At 40.0% G+C, this 20,421-nt stretch overlaps 1 protein-coding gene across 1 annotated transcript in view; it reads left to right on the top strand.

Moving 5' to 3' along the window:
• Positions 1-20,421, top strand: part of SHOC1 (shortage in chiasmata 1) — a gene marked incomplete at its 5' end in the record, with an annotated part of 149,084 nt that overhangs the window by 85,033 nt on the left and 43,630 nt on the right. Inside the window, 5 exons of the mRNA XM_084628159.1 lie at positions 50-292; positions 8,401-8,526; positions 10,848-11,024; positions 15,661-15,768; positions 18,030-18,217. Coding sequence (XP_084484285.1) covers positions 50-292; positions 8,401-8,526; positions 10,848-11,024; positions 15,661-15,768; positions 18,030-18,217 — 842 coding nt within the window. The remainder of the gene's footprint in view (positions 1-49; positions 293-8,400; positions 8,527-10,847; positions 11,025-15,660; positions 15,769-18,029; positions 18,218-20,421) is intronic.

Here is a 20,421-nt window from a genome sequence, read left to right as displayed (position 1 = left end):
TCTCATGTTTCTAGTCCATTAATAGTAGTTTTTGTCTTGTTTTTTATAGAGAATCAGACTGTTGAACCTACATTTCAACATCATACAGTTACAGAACTGAAAAAGATTATGTCTGTCCATGTGGAAGCTCCAGTGTTTAGCCCATTAAAATCAGACTGGTGGATTCATTCAGGACTAAATCTGGTATTACCAGATTCTTTGGAGCAACTAAGCACTGATTTGGGTAGTGCAAATAGCCTGTTTTCTACTGAAGAGGAAGTATTCTCACAAATTACACAATTTCAGTTAGAAAGTAAGTATATTTGTTTTTGATAGAAAAGTTCAACGACAAGAATGGCAAGGAGATCTTTTTTAACAGACAGGTTTCAGAGTAACAGCCGTGTTAGTCTGTATTCGCAAAAAGAAAAGGAGTACTTGTGGCACCTTAGAGACTAACCAATTTATTAGAGCATAAGCTTTCGTGAGCTACAGCTCACTTCCTCAGATGCATATCGTGGAAACTGCAGCAGGCTTTATATATACACAGAGAATATGAAACAATACCTACTCCCACCCCACTGTCCTGCTGGTAATAGCTTATCTAAAGTGATCATCAGGTGGGCCATTTCCAGCACAAATCCAGGTTTTCTCACCATCCACCCCCCCACACACAAATTCACTCTCCTGCTGGTGATAGCCCATCCAAAGTGACAACTCTTTACACAATGTGCATGATAATCAAGGTGGGCCATTTCCAGCACAAATCCAGGTTTTCTCACCCCCCCACCCCCATACACACACAAACTCACTCTCCTGCTGGTAATAGCTCATCCAAACTGACCACTCTCCAAGTTTAAATCCAAGTTAAACCAGAACATCTGGGGGGGGGGGGGTGTAGGAAAAAACAAGGGGAAATAGGCTACCTTGCATAATGACTTAGCCACTCCCAGTCTCTATTTAAGCCTAAATTAATAGTATCCAATTTGCAAATGAATTCCAATTCAGCAGTTTCTCGCTGGAGTCTGGATTTGAAGTTTTTTTGTTTTAAGATAGCGACCTTCATGTCTGTGATTGCGTGACCAGAGAGATTGAAGTGTTCTCCGACTGGTTTATGAATGTTATAATTCTTGACATCTGATTTGTGTCCATTTATTCTTTTACGTAGAGACTGTCCAGTTTGACCAATGTAAATGGCAGAGGGGCATTGCTGGCACATGATGGCATATATCACATTGGTGGATGTGCAGGTGAACGAGACTCTGATAGTGGCTGCACATCCACCAATGTGATATATGCCATCATGTGCCAGCAATGCCCCTCTGCCATATACATTGGTCAAACTGGACAGTCTCTACGTAAAAGAATAAATGGACACAAATCAGATGTCAAGAATTATAACATTCATAAACCAGTCGGAGAACACTTCAATCTCTCTGGTCACACAATCACAGACATGAAGGTCGCTATCTTAAAACAAAAAAACTTCAAATCCAGACTCCAGCGAGAAACTGCTGAATTGGAATTCATTTGCAAATTGGATACTATTAATTTAGGCTTAAATAGAGACTGGGAGTGGCTAAGTCATTATGCAAGGTAGCCTGTTTCCTCTTGTTTTTTCCTCCCCCCCCCCAGATGTTCTGGTTTAACTTGGATTTAAACTTGAAGAGTGGTCAGTTTGGATGAGCTATTACCAGCAGGAGAGTGAGTTTGTGTGTGTATGGGGGTGAGGTGGGGGGGATGTGAGAAAACCTGGATTTGTGCAGGAAATAGCCCAACTTGATTGTCATGCACATTGTGTAAAGAGTTGTCACTTTGGATGGGCTATCACCAGCAGGAGAGTGAATTTGTGTGTGGGGGGGTGGAGGGTGAGAACCTGGATTTGTGCTGGAAATGGCCCACCTGATGATCACTTTAGATAAGCTATTACCAGCAGGACAGTGGGGTGGGAGTAGGTATTGTTTCATATTCTCTGTGTATATATAAAGCCTGCTGCAGTTTCCACGATATGCATCTGAGGAAGTGAGCTGTAGCTCACGAAAGCTTATGCTCTAATAAATTGGTTAGTCTCTAAGGTGCCACAAGTACTCCTTTTCTTTTTTTAACAGAAGATCCGTCATGCAGTTCAGTGATGGATACTAGCATAGCACCAACTAAGAAAGGAATCAGAAAAATTCTCATTCTCAAAAAGAAAAGAACTCGGAAAAGCATAAATTAGTCAGCACTATTACTCTAAACTCTGATTTACAAAAAGCTAAGATTGTCAGTTGCATGGATAAAAGTATGTGTGCACTTGCATATTTAATTTGTGGTTACCATGATTGCATATGCGAATTATGGTAGTTGCAAGCACAAATTAGCCACTTCAGGCCCTTAATGTTTCTAATGAAATACCTGGCAGGAGAACTTTTGAAAGGGATATAATAATTTCAAAGTATTATTAATTACTATTATTAATTAATATCACCATAATAGAGAATATGTTGATGTAGCAGACTCTTATATGGTTCCAGCTTCTTCTAGGATAGGCCAGTGGCACGGGACCTGTTTTAGTTAACTCAGCTTCTATTATAGTGAAGATTCATCAGTATACAATATTATGCATGGATTCATTCACTATGCAGATTTGTAAGGCTATTTGCGTGCAACTCAAATGGAAGAACACTACCACCTAGCTGTGGCAGCTCTGTAGAGACAGAACATATTGCAGTGCATTTAGCTACAGTATTGTTAACATGAATATACAGAAGTAATACAAAGGGTTAGGATTTTGGGAAATTGCAGCTCTAAAATGCATCAAATCACATCCTTTTTATTTTCTTATATTACAAACGCTTGCATTAAGCACAGTTACCCACATTCATAGTCAAATTTCTTGCTATTTCACACACAGTTTATCATTATGGGGATTTTTATCATGAAGCTGTCATATGCTTGTACTGAATAGTTAGTACAGTATATTATATTTCTCATGCATTCATAACCTTATAATGTCCCTTCAACTAGAACATGTAACAGGTACAATAGAATCCATTCTAGATCATTCTTGTGTTCTCCTACACAGCACTCACTGTTCTATTCAAAAGTCATAGCTTATGGGTATTGTTGCCCAATACAGTTGATAGGAAATGGGGGGTCAGGTATCTCACAGGAATTTTTTTTCCCTTAGGTTGATAGTTCCCTAGTTTATGTGTGTGCTGAACTGACCATGTTATCCCCAGTATTTCTGTACCTCTGCTGGAACAGCAGCAGTTCCTTTTCTGCTCTCTCTATAAGCCTGGGTTCTTTAGTCTCTGTTTGGCTTCTTGAAATGGCCAACATCTTGCAGCAAAGATTCTCTTTTATGAAGCGTGGAGCTTGCTGAGGATTCCTTTAGCAGCAGTTTTACCGAATGCTCCTGTTACAACAGCAACTTTGGGTAGACTAAAGAACTACTTCCACTGGCTTCCCCTGTCTAGCATCATGTGAAGAAGCAGCTTAGTAGCACCCACCTTGCTGTCTCCTCCCACCAGCTGGAGCTCTTTTTGGAGAATAGATTCAAGTTTGAACTGCCCCATCTCCTTCCTACTAAATCATTCACTCATGAAGGAAGAACTATTGGGAAGGGATTCCTCTTGCTCCGCACTCTTCCCAGCACCTCCTTGCCAACATTGGTGAGAGCATCTTACAGTCGGACTTGGAAGAGCCCACTCCTTCCACCCATTGACAGCAGCAGTGATCTGGGTCCTTATTAATCCAGAGCTGCAGAACTTTTTAGCAAGGCATAGCCAGACTACTGCACCTTGCGGAGCCTTCTAGCATGGAAATACAGTCTGTAGCAGAGGCTAAGAAGGCGTCATGAGTTACAGTAACTGGTTTCTATGGTCCTGTAGCCCCAAGGGACCCTCATCATTGGTGCTGATCCCATTTCACAATTTTCCTCATCCTCTTTACAAGAGCAGGAAATGGTTTTCTGGATCCTCTCCACTACTCACAGTTTCTAGCTTCTTTGGTCCCCAGGAGAGAGGTTTAACATCCTTTGCAAGCCCAACTCTACTACCAGTCTGCTCAGGAGACTGCAGGATTGGGGACCCAGGTTGAGCACCATTTCCCTCACCAATCCATCAGTTGTTCCCTCTCACTCAAACCTGATAAGTTAAGCCTGGTTCTCTCCACCAGGGTCCTTCTGTGTGCACAGAAGTTCAACCTAGCCCAGTGTGCCACCTTTTGAGGAACACTGCTGGTAGGCCCATAAATAGTGCAACAAAGTGGTCTATCAGTTCATACCATCAGCCTACAAGTGTCTCTGGTCCATCCTTTTTGCAGTAATCAAAGGATTAGTAAAGGATCAGTAACAGAAGAAAATAGGAAAATATTAGGAGAAGAGAACGTAAGTGAGAGGGAAAGTCCTCTAATAGAGCATAGTTCTAATGCTAATACCAAATCAGTGGAAGTTAGGAACCTAAACACCTTTGTGGAGCAGGATCCTAGAAAAATCACAAGAACACTACAATCCCTAAAGCCTGAGTTAGGTGCCTACGGTCCCTATACAATTAATTAGGAGAGAGAGGCACCATAGATTGCAGTCCACTAAGCCAGCACACAAGGCAAGGAGCCACCTAAGCTAGCCAGTGGGAGATACTGAGCAGAGAGGTATGCGCTAAGCCCTGCCCCTCTCTCAGAGATAGGCTCTTAAATCTAGGCTTCATGGAGGCACCTAACTGTGCTAGCAAGCCATGAACTGGAGGAAAATAGGCATTCAGCCACCCAAGATGCATGCAGGACCTGAAACAAAATGGAAGAGGAGGAGCAGGACCTCCCTTACAATCTTTAGCCAAGTGGATAGGATGTGGGACAACCCCAGTTTAAGTCCCCCTTCCTTCTGCCACCTCTCAGGTGATTGTCCTAACCACTAGGCTATAGAGTCAGTAACTGTTTCTATAGCCAAATAGTATTTAAGTATTGAATTGTTTAATTAAAGCACCTAGTGAGTTTGGGCACGTACAGAGTTAGGTTCTGGCCAAGTGAGAGTTTTCTTGATCGCAGTGGTGCCTAAAAATGAGACTTGGATTTCTAAGTATCTTTGTGAATCCCACCCTCACTCCTTATTCTTTATCCACAGGTACCTCTGATCTTTCGTTTTAGTGACCCGTTTTTCATTTGTTTGCTATTTTATTACCTTCCTTACTTGGTGAAGAGGATTATGGTCCCTGCTTGCTTTCCATGAGTTATGGTTTTTGTCCAGAGCAGTGGATCCAGCATAGGTAAAAAGTAAGAGTTTTTTTACCTTTAACTTTGATTTCCTCTAATATGGAGCCACTGCTCTGGGCAGACTCACCTTGTGCTTATTTAGTGTTTTATTAATTTCTGAGCTTGTCACAGGCTCGTCTTTTACATTCTTTCATGTAAGGTTGAAAGGGAAAGTCAAACAAGTTCTCAAAATGTCAGTGACACTACGGCAGACTGCATTGGTGATAGAACCATCATGCTAGGTTGCATTAAATCTATCACCATCTATAAGTTAATTGTGTATAGCTTCACTTCGGAGTTGATATAACGGCTTTGGAGCTTTCTGTTTTCTCAACTTTGGAATTTCTTATGTGGGAATAACATATCAGTTCAAACATGCCAGCAGTGGATTCTAACAACCTAAGTAAGGAAGAAGAAAAAAATCAGAAAAGAACTCTGCAGAGTTCTATTCAATTGGATTGGACAAGAACATTCTTGGGTTATATATTCTATCCAGAACAGTAGATTCTATTAGGAGTAATCAAAATTGCAATGGAGAAAACTAATTTTATCTTTTAGGGTGGCTTGAAGAGAAGAGTTCCCTTACTAATCAAGGACTGCTTTCTGTCAGTGCATATCACTGGGACAAAACAACAAATTCTCATTTCTCACCTGAAAAGAAGAGCCCATTCCCTCCATTACATTTGGGAGCTGCACCTCATGTCAACATATGTGATGCAAATACATCTGTTGAATGGCTAACAAGACAGGAAAATCAGCACAGTGAGACAGAAGGACCAATGCATTTCTTATATCAAGAAAAGAAAAGGAAAGATTTGTCTGACTCACTTAACTGTAAAGAAGGATCTTTTGAACCAAACAGCTCAACAAAAAGCCAGAAGACTCTACCATTCAAACAGTCTAGACAATGTGACGATGATTCTGACCTTCTGAACTGTTTTATCATGCTAAGATCTAAACATGTGTTCATCCAAAATGAGGAAAAAATTAATTTGGATAGGCAGAAAGAGGGTAGGTGAACCATTCTGTCCTGTAATTTTAGGTCTAATTCTGCTCTCTTACACTGCTGTAAATCAAGTATAACTCCATTCAAGTCAATAGAATTAATTACATGGGATGAAATCCTGGTCCCATTGACTTCAGTGGATCCAGTATTTCATCCATGGTACTTATTTTGTATTTTTCTTTTTAGTTGTTTTTTTAGACAGTGTGCATTAAAGTTTGGTTCCACTCTGAAAAGAAAATGGTATCCTCTTACTCAGACTGTCTGCTCCCCCTGACATGTTCTGAGTCAAGTCTGGTGATTTTTGTGACAAAAGTAAGTTTCTATTGCTTACTACTCTTGTTAGTCCTGCAGTTAAGAGGGAGCTATATTCTGTTTCTTCTTATCCCAGCAGAACTATTCCAATTAGTTACACCTGTGCAAACCCAGTGATGCAATGAGGCTGAACAGTTGTCTGTGAAGACAGAATATGGTTTGAAGATCTGTTATCACTGCTGATGATCTGCGAAAAGAAAACTTAGCTCATAGACTGAGTATGCAGGACTGGCACTTAGAAAAAACTTTTACTTATAAATTGACCACCTTTGCTACAGAAGTCATTGAGAGACAATGAAATGTTAGGTCAGTCGCTTTTCAGAGTAGAATCACACTAAAAAATAAAATACTGCAGGACCCAGACCCTGGTTAGCAGAGCTTCAACACAGATTATGCTTGAGTTATATATCCCTTGGAAAATAAGTTTGTAACATAAACACTGTTGCAGCACTAATTATAATAGCATGAAGTGGTGCTGTGTAACAGATTAATATGGATTTTAATTGTATCCTTACATAATTAAAAAAACAATATGCAAGACATTTTAATAAAATTTTAAAAATAAAACCATTTATTATTGTTTTATGTTGATACATATGCAGATCTTGAGAAATTGATAACCCCAGTTCTAAAAGTACAAACTCAGGACACATGAACTAAGGTCTTATGTTACCATCTAGTGAACTCTAACTAGAACTGCATCTCTGAGTAGTACTATGGATAGAGGCTTAGTTCAGTATAGTGTAAACAAGTAAATGTAGACAGTGATCCTCAAGTGTTGTATGTTAGTGATGATTGATAAATGTTTAGCCTATCCAAACATATGTAGATTTTATGTCAATTCCTTTGAAAGTATGGTTCCAATTTTAGCGGAAGGCCTCCTGTCTCCCAATAAATTACAAGTGCTGTTGTGGGTTATTTTTATAGACACCAGTTATATGTACTATTTAACCCAATTAGTATTTAGGAGAGAACTAGTAGAAGTAATTGGTTAGCATAATTTTGAACCCTAATAAACTTTTCTCATTCAGTAGGCTCCTTGACAGTAGAATATGAACTTTGGCTTTTAACTTTGCGGGATGGAAGGTTTTTTACTTTTCCCTCTTTATTTTGCCCAAGTGTCTCATATTCACAGCTGCAGCCATATGAGATAGGGATCGATCCAGTTTGCCAAGAAGTGGGGGCTGCTAGCTCCAAATCTGCCACTTGCTTCCTCTTTTGCCAGGAAGAGGGGAACAGAGATATTGGGGGACCCTTAGGATAGCTTGTGACTTCTTATTTGTATTGGAGAAAGAGAGAAAAAAACACAGAAGGGATCGATGCTGAGGTGCAGCTACAAGTAAAGATGAAGGGAGTGAGGACGACCTCTTTTAAGTAAACTGTTTCCAGCCCTTCTCCTACTTACCCTATTTCCAGTGTTCCTGATCTTTCCTGTCCAGTTGAATTCCTGCTCTCAGATGCTCTTCCACTCGGCAGTTTCCCTGCCATAGTGCTCCTGTAGGAATCTTCCTTTATACAAACAATAGGCTATAGAAGCAGCTTCGAGCAGTTTCTCAACTTTGCCAGGATATGGATAGGGTATGGATAGGGGAGGTGTCTGATTCCATTCAGACCTGAGAGCACCCACTTTTTGGCAAACATAATCTGACCAATGTATCATGTGGCTGCAGCGAGGAAGTGTGGGAACTTGGAGGAAATAAAGAAAATTATTTTCACTTTCTTTTTCCAAAGTAAAATATACAATTATTGGTCTGTGGCACAGGAGCCTCCTGAATTTGAAATGTTTAATTAGCAAGTGGAGGAATGTGTTAGAGAATTTACTTATTCTGTGGATTTGTTTTGTGATAATTTTACATAATCTACGTCCAATGTTTTAGCACTGGAAATTAAAGAATGTCCAGAAGTTCTTAAGCAAGACAGTTCTGCTGTTTGTAAGGCTACATTGACAGAGAAAACAGAACAGGAGAATCAAGGCAGCATCTCAGTCAAAATTCAAGCATCAGGTATAGAATTTTGTTTTGAATGGTCTGTTTATTTTTTTGTAATATTGCAATTTTATATTAAATAATATCCATATATACAAAACCAATATCCATTTTATTCACTGCTCTCTACGGCTCTTATCCTGCAAAAATTCAATATGGGAACCTTTATGCTCATGCAGACTGTTGTATAACAATTCCTATATTTCACCATGGTAGCATCATACGTGAAAGAATTAAAAGAGTTTCTCAGTCAGATATAAGCTATATCCAATATTGAGAACTTAAAGACAAACACAAACATTTTAACAACAATGAAATATTAACAATACATTATGATACCTTACTGAAAATATTAAGCCCTTTAAAAAGAAAATGATTCATGAATGAATGAATGAATGAAATTACACCAAGTAGCAAAAACAGTATAGCATCTGATCTATCCTGACAAAGCATGAAGAACTGGAGATGATGAGAATGAGCACTTACATAGTGGTCCACATCTTCAAAGTACTTTACAAATATTAACTAATTAGTTAATAATTATGAGGGCATAAATGACCAAATGTAGTGAGGCCTGCAACTGAAATGCAGCCCAGCCTGGCAACCTTACCTGTCAGCTTGAGATATTTTAAAAATGAAATGATAAACCCTTGAACATGGGAGATAATAGAGTTTTAACCTTGATGATGCGATTAACTCAACTATAATGTTAAGCACATAAAAGAAAAAATTGATACTCAAGAGATTTAGGTATCCCATTGAGAAACAGGTCGTGCCTTCCAGTTAATTCAATATCAGCAGTTTATTTGAGTTCTTCAGACTATTGTGTTGCTGTCACCTACTTGGATGTCATGAAAACTCAGTTATATCTGAAGGTACGTCTACGTTATGGAGATTGTGCTGGCACAGCTATGCCACCGCAGCCATGTAATGTAGATACAGCCTACACCAACAAAAGGGGCAAAGAGTCCTGTGGCACTAACTATAGACTAACAGACGTATTGGAGCATAAGCTTTTGTGGGTGAGTACCCAACAAAAGGGTTTTTTCTATTCAGATAGGAATACTGCCGCCCCCAGATGATGGTAACTACATTGACCGACGTATTCTTTCATCAATATAGCTGCATCTACCCTGGCAGTGGAGTTGATATAGCTACATTGGTCAAAGGGTGGATTTTTTACACTGACATAGCTATGTTGACTTAACTTTTACATGTAGAAAGAGCCTTCAGTCTGGTCTACTCCAGACTTACATCAGTATAACTATAGGTTTCAGAGTAACAGCCGTGTTAGTCTGTATTCGCAAAAAGAAAAGGAGTACTTGTGGCACCTTAGAGACTAACCAATTTATTTGAGCATAAGCTTTCGTGAGCTACAGCTCACTTCACCGGATGCATACTGTGGAAACTGCAGAAGACATTATATACACAGAGACCATGAAGCAATACCTCCTCCCAGCCCACTCTCCTGCTGGTAATAGCTTATCTAAAGTGATCACTCTCCTTACAATGTGTATGATAATCAAGTTGGGCCATTTCCAGCACAAATCCAGGTTTTCTCACCCTCCGCCCCCCTACACACAAACTCACTCTCCTGCTGGTAATAGCCCATCCAAAGTGACCACTCTCTTTACAATGTGTATGATAATCAAGGTGGGCCATTTCCAGCACAAATCCAGGTTTTCTCACCCCCCCCGCCACTTTTTTTTTTTTTCTCAAAAAAACACACACACAAACTCACTCTCCTGCTGGTAATAGCTTATCCAAAGTGACCACTCTCCTTACAATGTGTATGAAAATCAAGGTGGGCCATTTCCAGCACAAATCCAGGTTTTCTCACCCCCCACCCCCAAACACACACACACAAACTCACTCTCCTGCTGGTAATAGCTTATCCCACCTTGATTATCATACCCATTGTAAAGAGAGTGGTCACTTTCACAACAGTTATACCAACCTAACCCCCGGTGTAGACAGTGCTATGTCAGCGGGAGAGCTTCTCCCGTCAGACATCGCTACCGCCTCTCAGGGAGGTGGATTAATTGCACAGATGGGAGAGTGGTCTCCTGTCGGCTTAGAGCATCTTCATTTAAGTGCTATAGTGGCACAGATGCATCACTGGAGAGTTTTAAGTGTAGGCCTTCCCTTATAAGGGGTTACTAAACAGCCATCCAGAAGTTATTTAGAATTACTAATGTGAAGAGAATGAAGTTCATGTTGCAGATCTCTTGAAGAAAATAATGCTTTTTTGTTTTACAAGACACTTGAGTACTTTTATCCAACAGTGGCATATTTAACCAAATTGTGTTATCTTGTGTATGTTTGTTTGTATTAACCAGAAAGCCAGTGCCAGGCATACCATCTGTTAGAAGCAACAGCCACTCCTGTTCTAAAAGAGTTGATGCATCTTGGCATACTTGCCGCAGTGAATTGGAGGTTTGCCACAGTTAAATTTGATCACACTAGATTTTTCTTAAAACAGCAGGAGAAAGTGATCTGTGATATTTTTAAACAAGGTAAAATACATTGTATTTTTCATCTATAAAATTGATTTGATTTCATATGTAATGTGGTTCAATAAGTCTGGCAAATTATTCACAAACTTTCAAGCATTTCCCATCTTAAGGGCTGATGGTAACAGACCTGCTTTTTTGTTTCCAAAAGGTCTCCATTAATACAGTCCTAGTTAGGCATGTTATTTTTAATAACTTGAATATCAGAATACTAAACAGTATTCCAATCCAAATCTAAATTTCACATGCTTCAGAAATGTTGGTCATGATTAATCATACATTGTAGGCAATGTTTAAATGACATTCCCACATGTGTAATTTACAGAGAAAAACACCAGTATGTTTTTGTTGTCCTTTTCTTTGTGGTCAGTGGCTATTTTTGTCATATCCATGTCATGGAGTTCATGGTATACTCCAAGCCAGGAAGCGGTTATCAACTCTTAACCCAGTAACCCTGAGTGCCTGAGTGCCTCACAATACTTTGCTACAGTAGCTCCCAGTCTGGAACACTCACAGTCTGCAACAAACATGCAGGCACCCTATACAGCCAACCCTGGTTCAGAAACTGTGACCCCAGCAGTCTGTCTACAGCCTTACAGCCCCACTCTGGCTTCCACCAGCCTTGGTTACAACCAGCAAGGTGACCCCAACACACTTCCAGTCCCAAATTTTCCCAAGACCTTGTGTTCTGCAATGTCCAGCCCTCTCCTGGACATTTCAGAGAAATAACTAATTTAGTTGCATGTCTTAACACAACATAAGGAATTATGAATACTTGTTTGAGTCATAGACTGTACAGTATAATATTAATAAGTATTCATAATTCCTTATAAGGTGTTAATACATACAATTCACAATGATATTAATAAAAGATCTCATGCAATAGCCTGCTATAATACAGTAATATTGTATACAATCTGGTCTACATTACAGACCTATATTGATATAACTATTATCACTCAGCGGTGTGAAAAATCCACAACCCTGAACAACGTAGTTATACTAACCTAACCCGCTGTGTGCACAGCACTATGTCTGCGGGAGAGTTTCTCCCACCGACATAGCTACCACCCCTCGGGGAGGTGGATTAATTACGCCTATGCGACAGCTGTCTCCTGTCTGCTTAGAGCATCTTCATTAAAGCGCTACCTCAGCATAGCTGCATGGATGCAGTTGCACCCATGCAGCATTTTAAGTGTATACTTGCCCTCAGTTGATTCAATTGCTTATCACTTGAAGTTTAGCCCCCTCCCCTCATCTTGATAGACCAATAGGTCTACACTACACACTTACTTCGGTGGTGAAAAATCCACACCCCTGAGCGATATAGTTATACCAACCTTAACCCCCTGTGTAGACAGCGCTATGTCAGTGGGAGAGCTTCTCCCATCAGACATTGTTACCGCTTCTGGCAGAGGTAGTGGGAGAACTTTCTCCCATCAGCTTAAAGCATCTTCATCACAGGGCTGCAGCGGCCAGCTTCATCTGTAGGTTGTCGTGGTTTTGTCGTGTAGATTGTCCCTAAATCTTTGCAGTGTATTCTTTGAAAAGTAAAACCCAGACCCAAGCTTCTCTCTCCCGCTGGGTGTAGTCACCATACTGTCTCCTCCCCACTTGTTAGCTTTGTTTGCCTAATACATAAAAATGTATCGTCATTGTCTTTGCCAGATGACTGGGCTGGCCAGGGAAGCAAACACATTCATTTGTCTCAGGCAGACCTGTTTATCAGCACCGCCTGACATGCCTCATTTAAACGCACTTCAGCCATAATTTCAGCATAGATGCATAACTCTTAATACACACTGTGTACATACATGGCACAAAAATATTAATGAGCAGTGAGTTATTAGTTTTCAAATGATACCTCACAAAGCATATTCCGTACAAAGATTATTACAGTGTGAATACAGGGGTGCTTAGGGTCACAGTCCCTGTGGCCAAAGGGACCTAAATGACGAATGACTAAGCAATTTTTTCTAATTCTAATCTACTTATTCTCCTGTCTGGCATTTGTAAATGTACACATCACTGTAGCAGTAAAGAGATCCCTTAAATTTTCTTTTTTTTAAACTGGCAAAATAAGCTATGAACATTCACGTTACTAAAACTATGTAGGCTAAGGCAGGACCACATGGTTTGGCTGATCTGGGATTCGAAAAAATACACACTGTGCTTCAATAAGGATTCTTAGGCTGTAAACTCTGGAGATTCATGTATAAATGAAATGACCCCCAGGAGAATACAAGCATCCTCTCAGGAAACCATAAACTGCTTTAGGGCTCTGTATTTTAGATGGATTTTCGAGGCTTAATCCACCGCGATTACGAATTAGCTCTGATGGATAACTACATATATCTTTAGTTTCTGTATTATCTCACAGTACAGTTTATGTGATAAACTTCAGTTTTCTAAAGTTTACTTCTTTTTGTGCTTAATATGTTTTTCTAAATTTAAAACCAAAATATAGTGACAAAATGTTAGTAAGGAACATTTATGGGGAGGCCGCAGACTGGTACAAGAAAAGCAAGCTATAATACTAATCTCTCAGTTTGTGGGATGCAGAAAGCTCAGGGAGAACCCAAGGATAATATATTGCCATCAAGGGAATCACAAAAAGGACAACAATCTCAAGATGAGTAGGTATAGCATTACAGGATCATCTTAACAGAAGGAGTGAGGGATCCTTAAGAGTCTTCAATTTAATTCAAGATTAATTCAAAAGTGTTTATATATTATGAAAGACAGATGATTTCAGAAATTTAACAGGTCCCAGGAAATCAGATACTATGGTGCAGCCTAGCCATGGTGCTCCCACTTATGGTCTTTGCTCTCTCACTGGTCTGCAATGATATGCTACAATCCACATGACAGCTAGAAACATGGCCTTATCTGTGTCAGTAAAGAGTTTCCTGTGGCTAAAATAGTGGGCAGTGGAACAATCCTTCAGGGCCAGGCTGCCAGTCCTTCCCTTTAAAGACAGGCTATTCTTGCGGGAAGAGTTGGAGAAGATTCAGCAGTCCCCGTCTGCTCCAAAGAATTAGAGTCTGCCCCAAGACTGGCCCCTGAAATAGCTCGTCTTGCCCACACTGAAGAGGCAACAAGTGGCAGAGTGCCCTTTCAAGTTTTAAGAAGGGAGCCTGATGCTGTGAGAGCCCAGGCCCAGAACCTGTCATGAGGGGAAGGCTGAGAAATAACAGTCGTGACTGGGGCCAGACAGGGCCCAAGGAATGGGCACTTACAAAAGTATGTTTGGCTAGAATGGTGGGAAAGCTGCACGTGCTTTCTTGAAAAGAGCTGTATTTGATTTTTCACAAGAGCTCTGTCTAAATTCAAGCCTAAGATTCCTCAGGCATTTTTTCTGCATAGCAGATTCTACCTTATTCACAATCTTCCCCAATCCAAAGTATCTGAATGAAGGAAGACTTCATTACCAGGACATTCAAAGGTCTCTGCAAATTTACATAGAGCGGCTCGCAGAGGTCAATGGATCACAGAGACTATTTATTTTGAACCAAGGGCCAAATTAGAAAACAACCAGACTCCAAATCTACTGCCTGAAAGTGGACTAAGGTACTAAGCAGGAAAACTTACTTTATTATAGGGAAGATGCTATCAGAAATATTTAAGGCATACTTAGTACGATTGTTATGGACAGAAAGTGAGGAATCTGTTTTTAGTAGAGATTTGTAAGGCACACAGACACCTGGGCACCAGCTTACACCTTTGCCAAGCATTATAGGATAGATGTACAGGCTTCCATAGAGGCAGTCTTTCACAGGAGAGTGTGGTAAGTGACTGTCAAATCCTCATCCCTCCTGTAGCTTTATGTGAGCTGCTTGGGGAGGTTTCAAGTATCCGGCATAGTACAGAAGACTAAAGAGGACATTTTTCCTCTCTGTTAATTTTCTTCCTTTAAAGTATTATATACTAGCCCAGATAATCTCCAGTGAAAAACAATGTCTTTTTATGGTTCAAGGCAAGGGTAGTCAATAGGTGGACCGCAGGCCAAATCCAGACCACCAGATGCTTTTGAACAAACCCTGAAATCTTTTTGTTTACTTATTATCTTTTTTTTTTTTTCTGGAGTCTGGAGCTTGACTATACCTTGACCAAGAAATTTGGACCTTGACAAAAAAATAATTGAGTACCCCTGGTTCAAAGTTTAATGCAAAGTTTCTTTGGAAAATTCAAGTTCATGTTATCACTGTATTAAAGTTATTTACTGATTATCAGAGGATGGAGTCAATTTGATTTCTTGGGAACTGCTCTGAAATAGTCAGTTGCAGAAAGATTGTTAGACCTTTCTATATAGAAGCAAGATGTCATCAAAAGATTTAGTAATCTGTCTCCATCTGCTGTATGAGAGGATACATAACCCAAGTAACTTAGACTAGTATAGAAGAGCTCAAAGAAAGAAAAGGTAGGCAAAATTTCTGCTTTCCTTCATGTACAGTCAGTGTTTGCCTTGCTGAGATCCACAGCAATGACATGTTTATATTTATATATATATATTTCATTGTGGGAGACTAATGTTCTGAGATGCCAGGACCCTTTATATGAATTAATGTATCCAGTATAGCTTCTGATGTTTCTATGCAAACCATATATACATATATAAAACTTTTTTTCCCTTGTATAGGTAAAAATAGTAAGAAAGAGATAATGTTGTTCAAACATGCTGCTCTGGTGCATCTGTTGGTAACAGTTCGAGACCTCCTATTAATGTGTAGCTTGGACACAGCATTAGGTTAGTTTTAACATTAAAAATGTTTTCTCTCTTTATTGTCATTGCAACATGGAATGCAATATCCAAAAGGCCACTGAATGACAATTAATATACCATGAAATTCTACAATCCCTCTCTCATATTTTGTCATTTTTGATTGTGTGGTGTAACTAAACACTTATCACGCCTTAACTTACAGCTTCTTGAGAGTTGCTCCCTGTCTGCCTGCCTATTTCTACATACTCATTTAGGGTTGCCAACCCTCCTGGATTGGACGGGAGTCTACCGAAATCGGCCTCAATCTCCTGGTGACTATTAAAAGCAATCGGGGAGATTTTAATAGGTCAAAAGTCCAGTCGGCGATGCAGCAGGGCTAGGGCAGGCTCCCTACTTCCCTGGCTCTGCGTGGCTTCTGGAAGCGGCTGGCATGTCCGGCTCCTAGGCACAGGGGCGGCCAGGGGTTTCCGCGCACTGCCTCTGTGCCCAGCTCCGAGCGCCGACTCCACAGCACCCATTGGCTGGGTACCGCAGCCAATGGGAGCTGCAGGGGCAGTGCCTGCAGGCAGGGGCAGCACGCAGAGCCACGTAGCTGCCCCTGAGCCTAGGAGCCAGACATGCCAGCCACTTCCAGGAGCTTCCCGAGGTAAGTGCCACCTGGCCGGAGCCAGCACCCCTCACTGCCTCCCACACCCCAGCCCTGAGCCCCCTCCTGCACCCAAATTCTTTCCCTGAGCTTGCACCCCTCACCCCCTCCCACACTGCAACCCCCTGCCCCAGCCTGGTGAAAGTGAGTGAGGGTGGGGGAGAGCGAGCAACAGAGGGAGGGGGCATGGAGTAAGTGGGGGCGGGGCCTCGGACAAGGGTGTTCAGGTTTGTGCAATTGGAAAGTTTGGCCAATAATCTTTCATGGGAGTTGTACCCACTTACATCATGTCTGGATTTCGCTCAGTCTCCCTGAACACTGAATTTTGCATGTGAATCTTCAAGTTAGCTGGCAAACATATAAAAAGGATATATAGGCAGACAACTCCCTGCTGACATTCTGAGACTTTGTGCATTGTTTATTATGCTGTGCATTTGTAATAATTTATACCTAAGAAATTAGTTTCCCATCGACTCCTTTGAGTCTAAGATACGAAGAGTGGGGCAGGTCCAAGCACAAATGTGGAATATTATTTAACACATTTGGACCTGTGTAAAGCTATACCAAAGACTAAAGGCCGAACTATAGCCCTTAACCTCAGAGATTATTCCATTTTTTAGTAATATGCAGATAAGGATCAGGACATAACAGTTCATCTGCTCCTAATTTCACCCCTGAAGTCATAATCCCATTTGTCACACATTCATTTCCACATCTACCTATTGTAATTTCACACACAGGTTTATCAGAATTTAGAGCATCTATGATCTCTATTATGAAAAATTTACACTCTACAAAGTTATGACTTCATGTAGAGCTTAACAACAGGATCAGATTAACTCTTAAAAAAGCGATTATGTCTTCAATGAAATGCCTCTAGTAATAAATGATGGGGAAGAGGAATGCAGAAAATAGAATATGTAAACAGAATTATCTCTACCCATAATGTTTTTCTAAGAGTTCTCTGAGGCGTCAGCATGTTTGAAGGTGAACTGCAAAAGAAATTTGAAAATCGAGCCAAGCACGGAAATACTATATGTCCCCACCAGTCAGGCTGTGGTAGCATTCAGCACATAAATAAGTGGAAACTAGTCATATATACATACATATTTTATTTATAACTCTCCATTTCTTGGCCTGCTTTAGGTTCACTGTTGATCCACAGTATGCATCACACAGGGATGTTACAGATAGCAGAAATATTTGAAATAATATGTGCCAACTAGTAGGGACTCAGATATGTCACATTTATCTTGTAAGTGCACTTTTAAAAAAATAATTAAAAGATTAAACTTTGGAAAATGTGTCATATAAGAAAAAGCCTGATTTAGCTGGTAGCTTCTCGGCTGGTTGAGTGTAACAGCTCAATTTTCTGGTATCTCAGGTTCCAGTATGCTACTTACGATTTTAGATTTATTTACATGACAACTGGTTCCAAAGTCTGGTTAGTGGAGGCATTCTGCACATATTTCTGTCTTTGGCTAAATTTTCAGCTTTCCTTTGTGAGTTGCCTTCACATGTAGCTAAAATGTGTGTGCAGATCAAATAGAAATCTTTACCATTTTCTTTCTCTTTTTGCCAGTGCAGTTTTTGGAATGTCAAATTTAAGTAATTGTTCCTTGCTTTGGTTTTTAAACAGGGTATTTGTCCAAGGCAAAGGATATCTATACAAGCGTCTTAGGTTCCTGTTTGGATAATATTTGGAGGCAGCTGGAGATTGTACAGTATAGCAGGCAGAAAAAGAATGAAATCAGTCCCAAAATAACAGAGCTTCAGTATCAGATGTTAAAGTGGGTGCAGAGTAATACAGATGAACAGAATCATAAGGTTAACAATTTAAGCAAGTTCTTTAAACAATTAAAACTACCTTACTTAAACAAGAGTGGGCTTATGACAGGAAATTTTGTATTTGACTCTCCATTTGAGAACACTTATGAGTAAAGGATGGTGTGAAGCTGCACCATCTCAGGAATAGCCCTGGGATTCTCTGCTGGCTCCCCACTTGCTCCAAGGGTGAAGTAATCTACGCAAGCTTGTTACTAGGCACAGATTTCTCCTATGTCAACCCAGCTGGGCTGGCAGGTACCTTTGAGGTGTGGGGGGCAGAGCCAAGGTGCTACTCACTCTGCACATCTACCTGTGTACAGATACATCAATTAAATATGGACATACAGTTGTATTGAAACAGCAGTCATCCAATTGTATTGAAACAGCAGTTGCACAAATAGGAAACAAGGACCCCATATGAACCCAAATGGTTTTGCTCTTGAATTAAGCACACATTGTTCCTTTGCTATGTTGCATCATTTTTGAAAATTACAATATGACTTTATTTCAGAGTAGCAGCTGTGTTAGTCTGTATCCACAAAAAGAAAAGGCATACTTGTGGCACCTCAGAGACTAACAAATTTATTTGAGCATAAGCTTTCATGAGCTACAGCTCACTTCATCGGCTGCTGAGCTGTAGCTCACGAAAGCTTATCCTCAAATAAATTTGTTAGTCTCTAAGGTGCCACAAGTACGCCTTTTCTTTTTAATATGACTTTAGCCACTGAAGTCCCAATCCCAATCTCTGGCTAAAGAACACACAAGGGTATGGGTTGAAGTACAACTTTGGTTTTAATCCGCCATTGCATTTCTCTGCTCCTTGGTCACCTGTGCAGAAGGCCAATTACCCGACATAAGTGAGAACATCCTTCAGGCTACTCTAATTTACACCAGTTACAAATGGCCATAAAACAGCTGGGGATCACTGTGGGATAGGTTTGTGGGGAGTAAACAGAGGAATTGGACATAAATATCCAAAATGTATTCTTCCTGGCAGTATGGATATTTTTGGTGATATCATTCCTGTATTTAAATCCCCCACAAAAAACAGAAGCAAAAATCAGGTTTATCACCCGATCATTTTATTTACATAATGCATAAGCAGCATAATACATAATAAAAGTAGGAAGGCAAAAAAGATAGTGAAAAAATATTTTAGAATATTTTGAGTGGAATTTAAACTTGTAAAGACTCTAGTTCACTTACATTCAGAGGCAGATTTTAGAGTGACCCAGAACAGACAGAAGAAGTATTCCTGAATTAATAAGATGTATAAGTTCTATTGCATAAGCCATTTGCTGTTGTATCATATTAGCATTCACTAATATGATGTGAAGTATGATAATCTGGTTATACTTTTATATCATATTAGTGAATTGCTATTGATGCAAGATATAATGGAAAATTTCCTTTATAAGCAAAAAGTTACAAATAGAATATGATGGACCTCATAGAAAAAAACCTTATGAACTCTACCATTCTTATTCCATCATCATTTGCATCCATGATTACACAGGAACAGCAGTATATTAGTACAACATGTAGGTCAGCAATTGATGTAGTAATGAGCAAGACAACATTGGAAAACTAGGAAGAAAACAGATGAAAATTTTTAAAAATGTGTGCCCAGAGTTAGGCCCCTTGACTTTAATTGGAACTATTGGGTGCTCAGCTTTTCAGAATTAGGCCATTTATTTAGTCCTCTAAATACAAATTTAAGTAACCTGCAACAACAGTATTGAACATCTAGATGCTCCCATTACAGTCAGTGGAAGATGTGCGGGGTTTGGAAACCAGGCCACTATTTTAAGCACCTGACTTTAAACATCCATTTTTAAAAATTTTATCCAAAGGGACAAATATTCAGAAACTATTTCTGCTATGACAGCATTTAGCACAATGATAACATTTACACATGCAACTACCTCATTGGACCCATAAATCATGAAGTTGGACTTGTAAATATTACCACTTGCTCCCACATTTAATTTTGGTTGCAGAATTGGGCCCACAAAAATGGAGGCAGTTGACGACCTCTTAAACATCAGGTCCATAAAGTGTACCCAGACAGTGCCGGTAAAATGGCATTAATCTACTAGGATAATCCTGTGTAGAGCTGACTGTATAGTGTTTCCACTGGTTGTGTACTTGTCAAGTTTTTTTAGCTTATTCCTGAAAATTATACTGAGCATATTGATCGTATA

Source organism: Lepidochelys olivacea (assembly GCF_965140295.1).
Source record: "Lepidochelys olivacea isolate rLepOli2 genome assembly, chromosome: 5".
NCBI classification, from domain to species: domain Eukaryota; kingdom Metazoa; phylum Chordata; order Testudines; family Cheloniidae; genus Lepidochelys; species Lepidochelys olivacea.
Note: the sequence above shows the minus strand (reverse complement) of the source record. Positions and strands in the feature narration are given on the sequence as shown.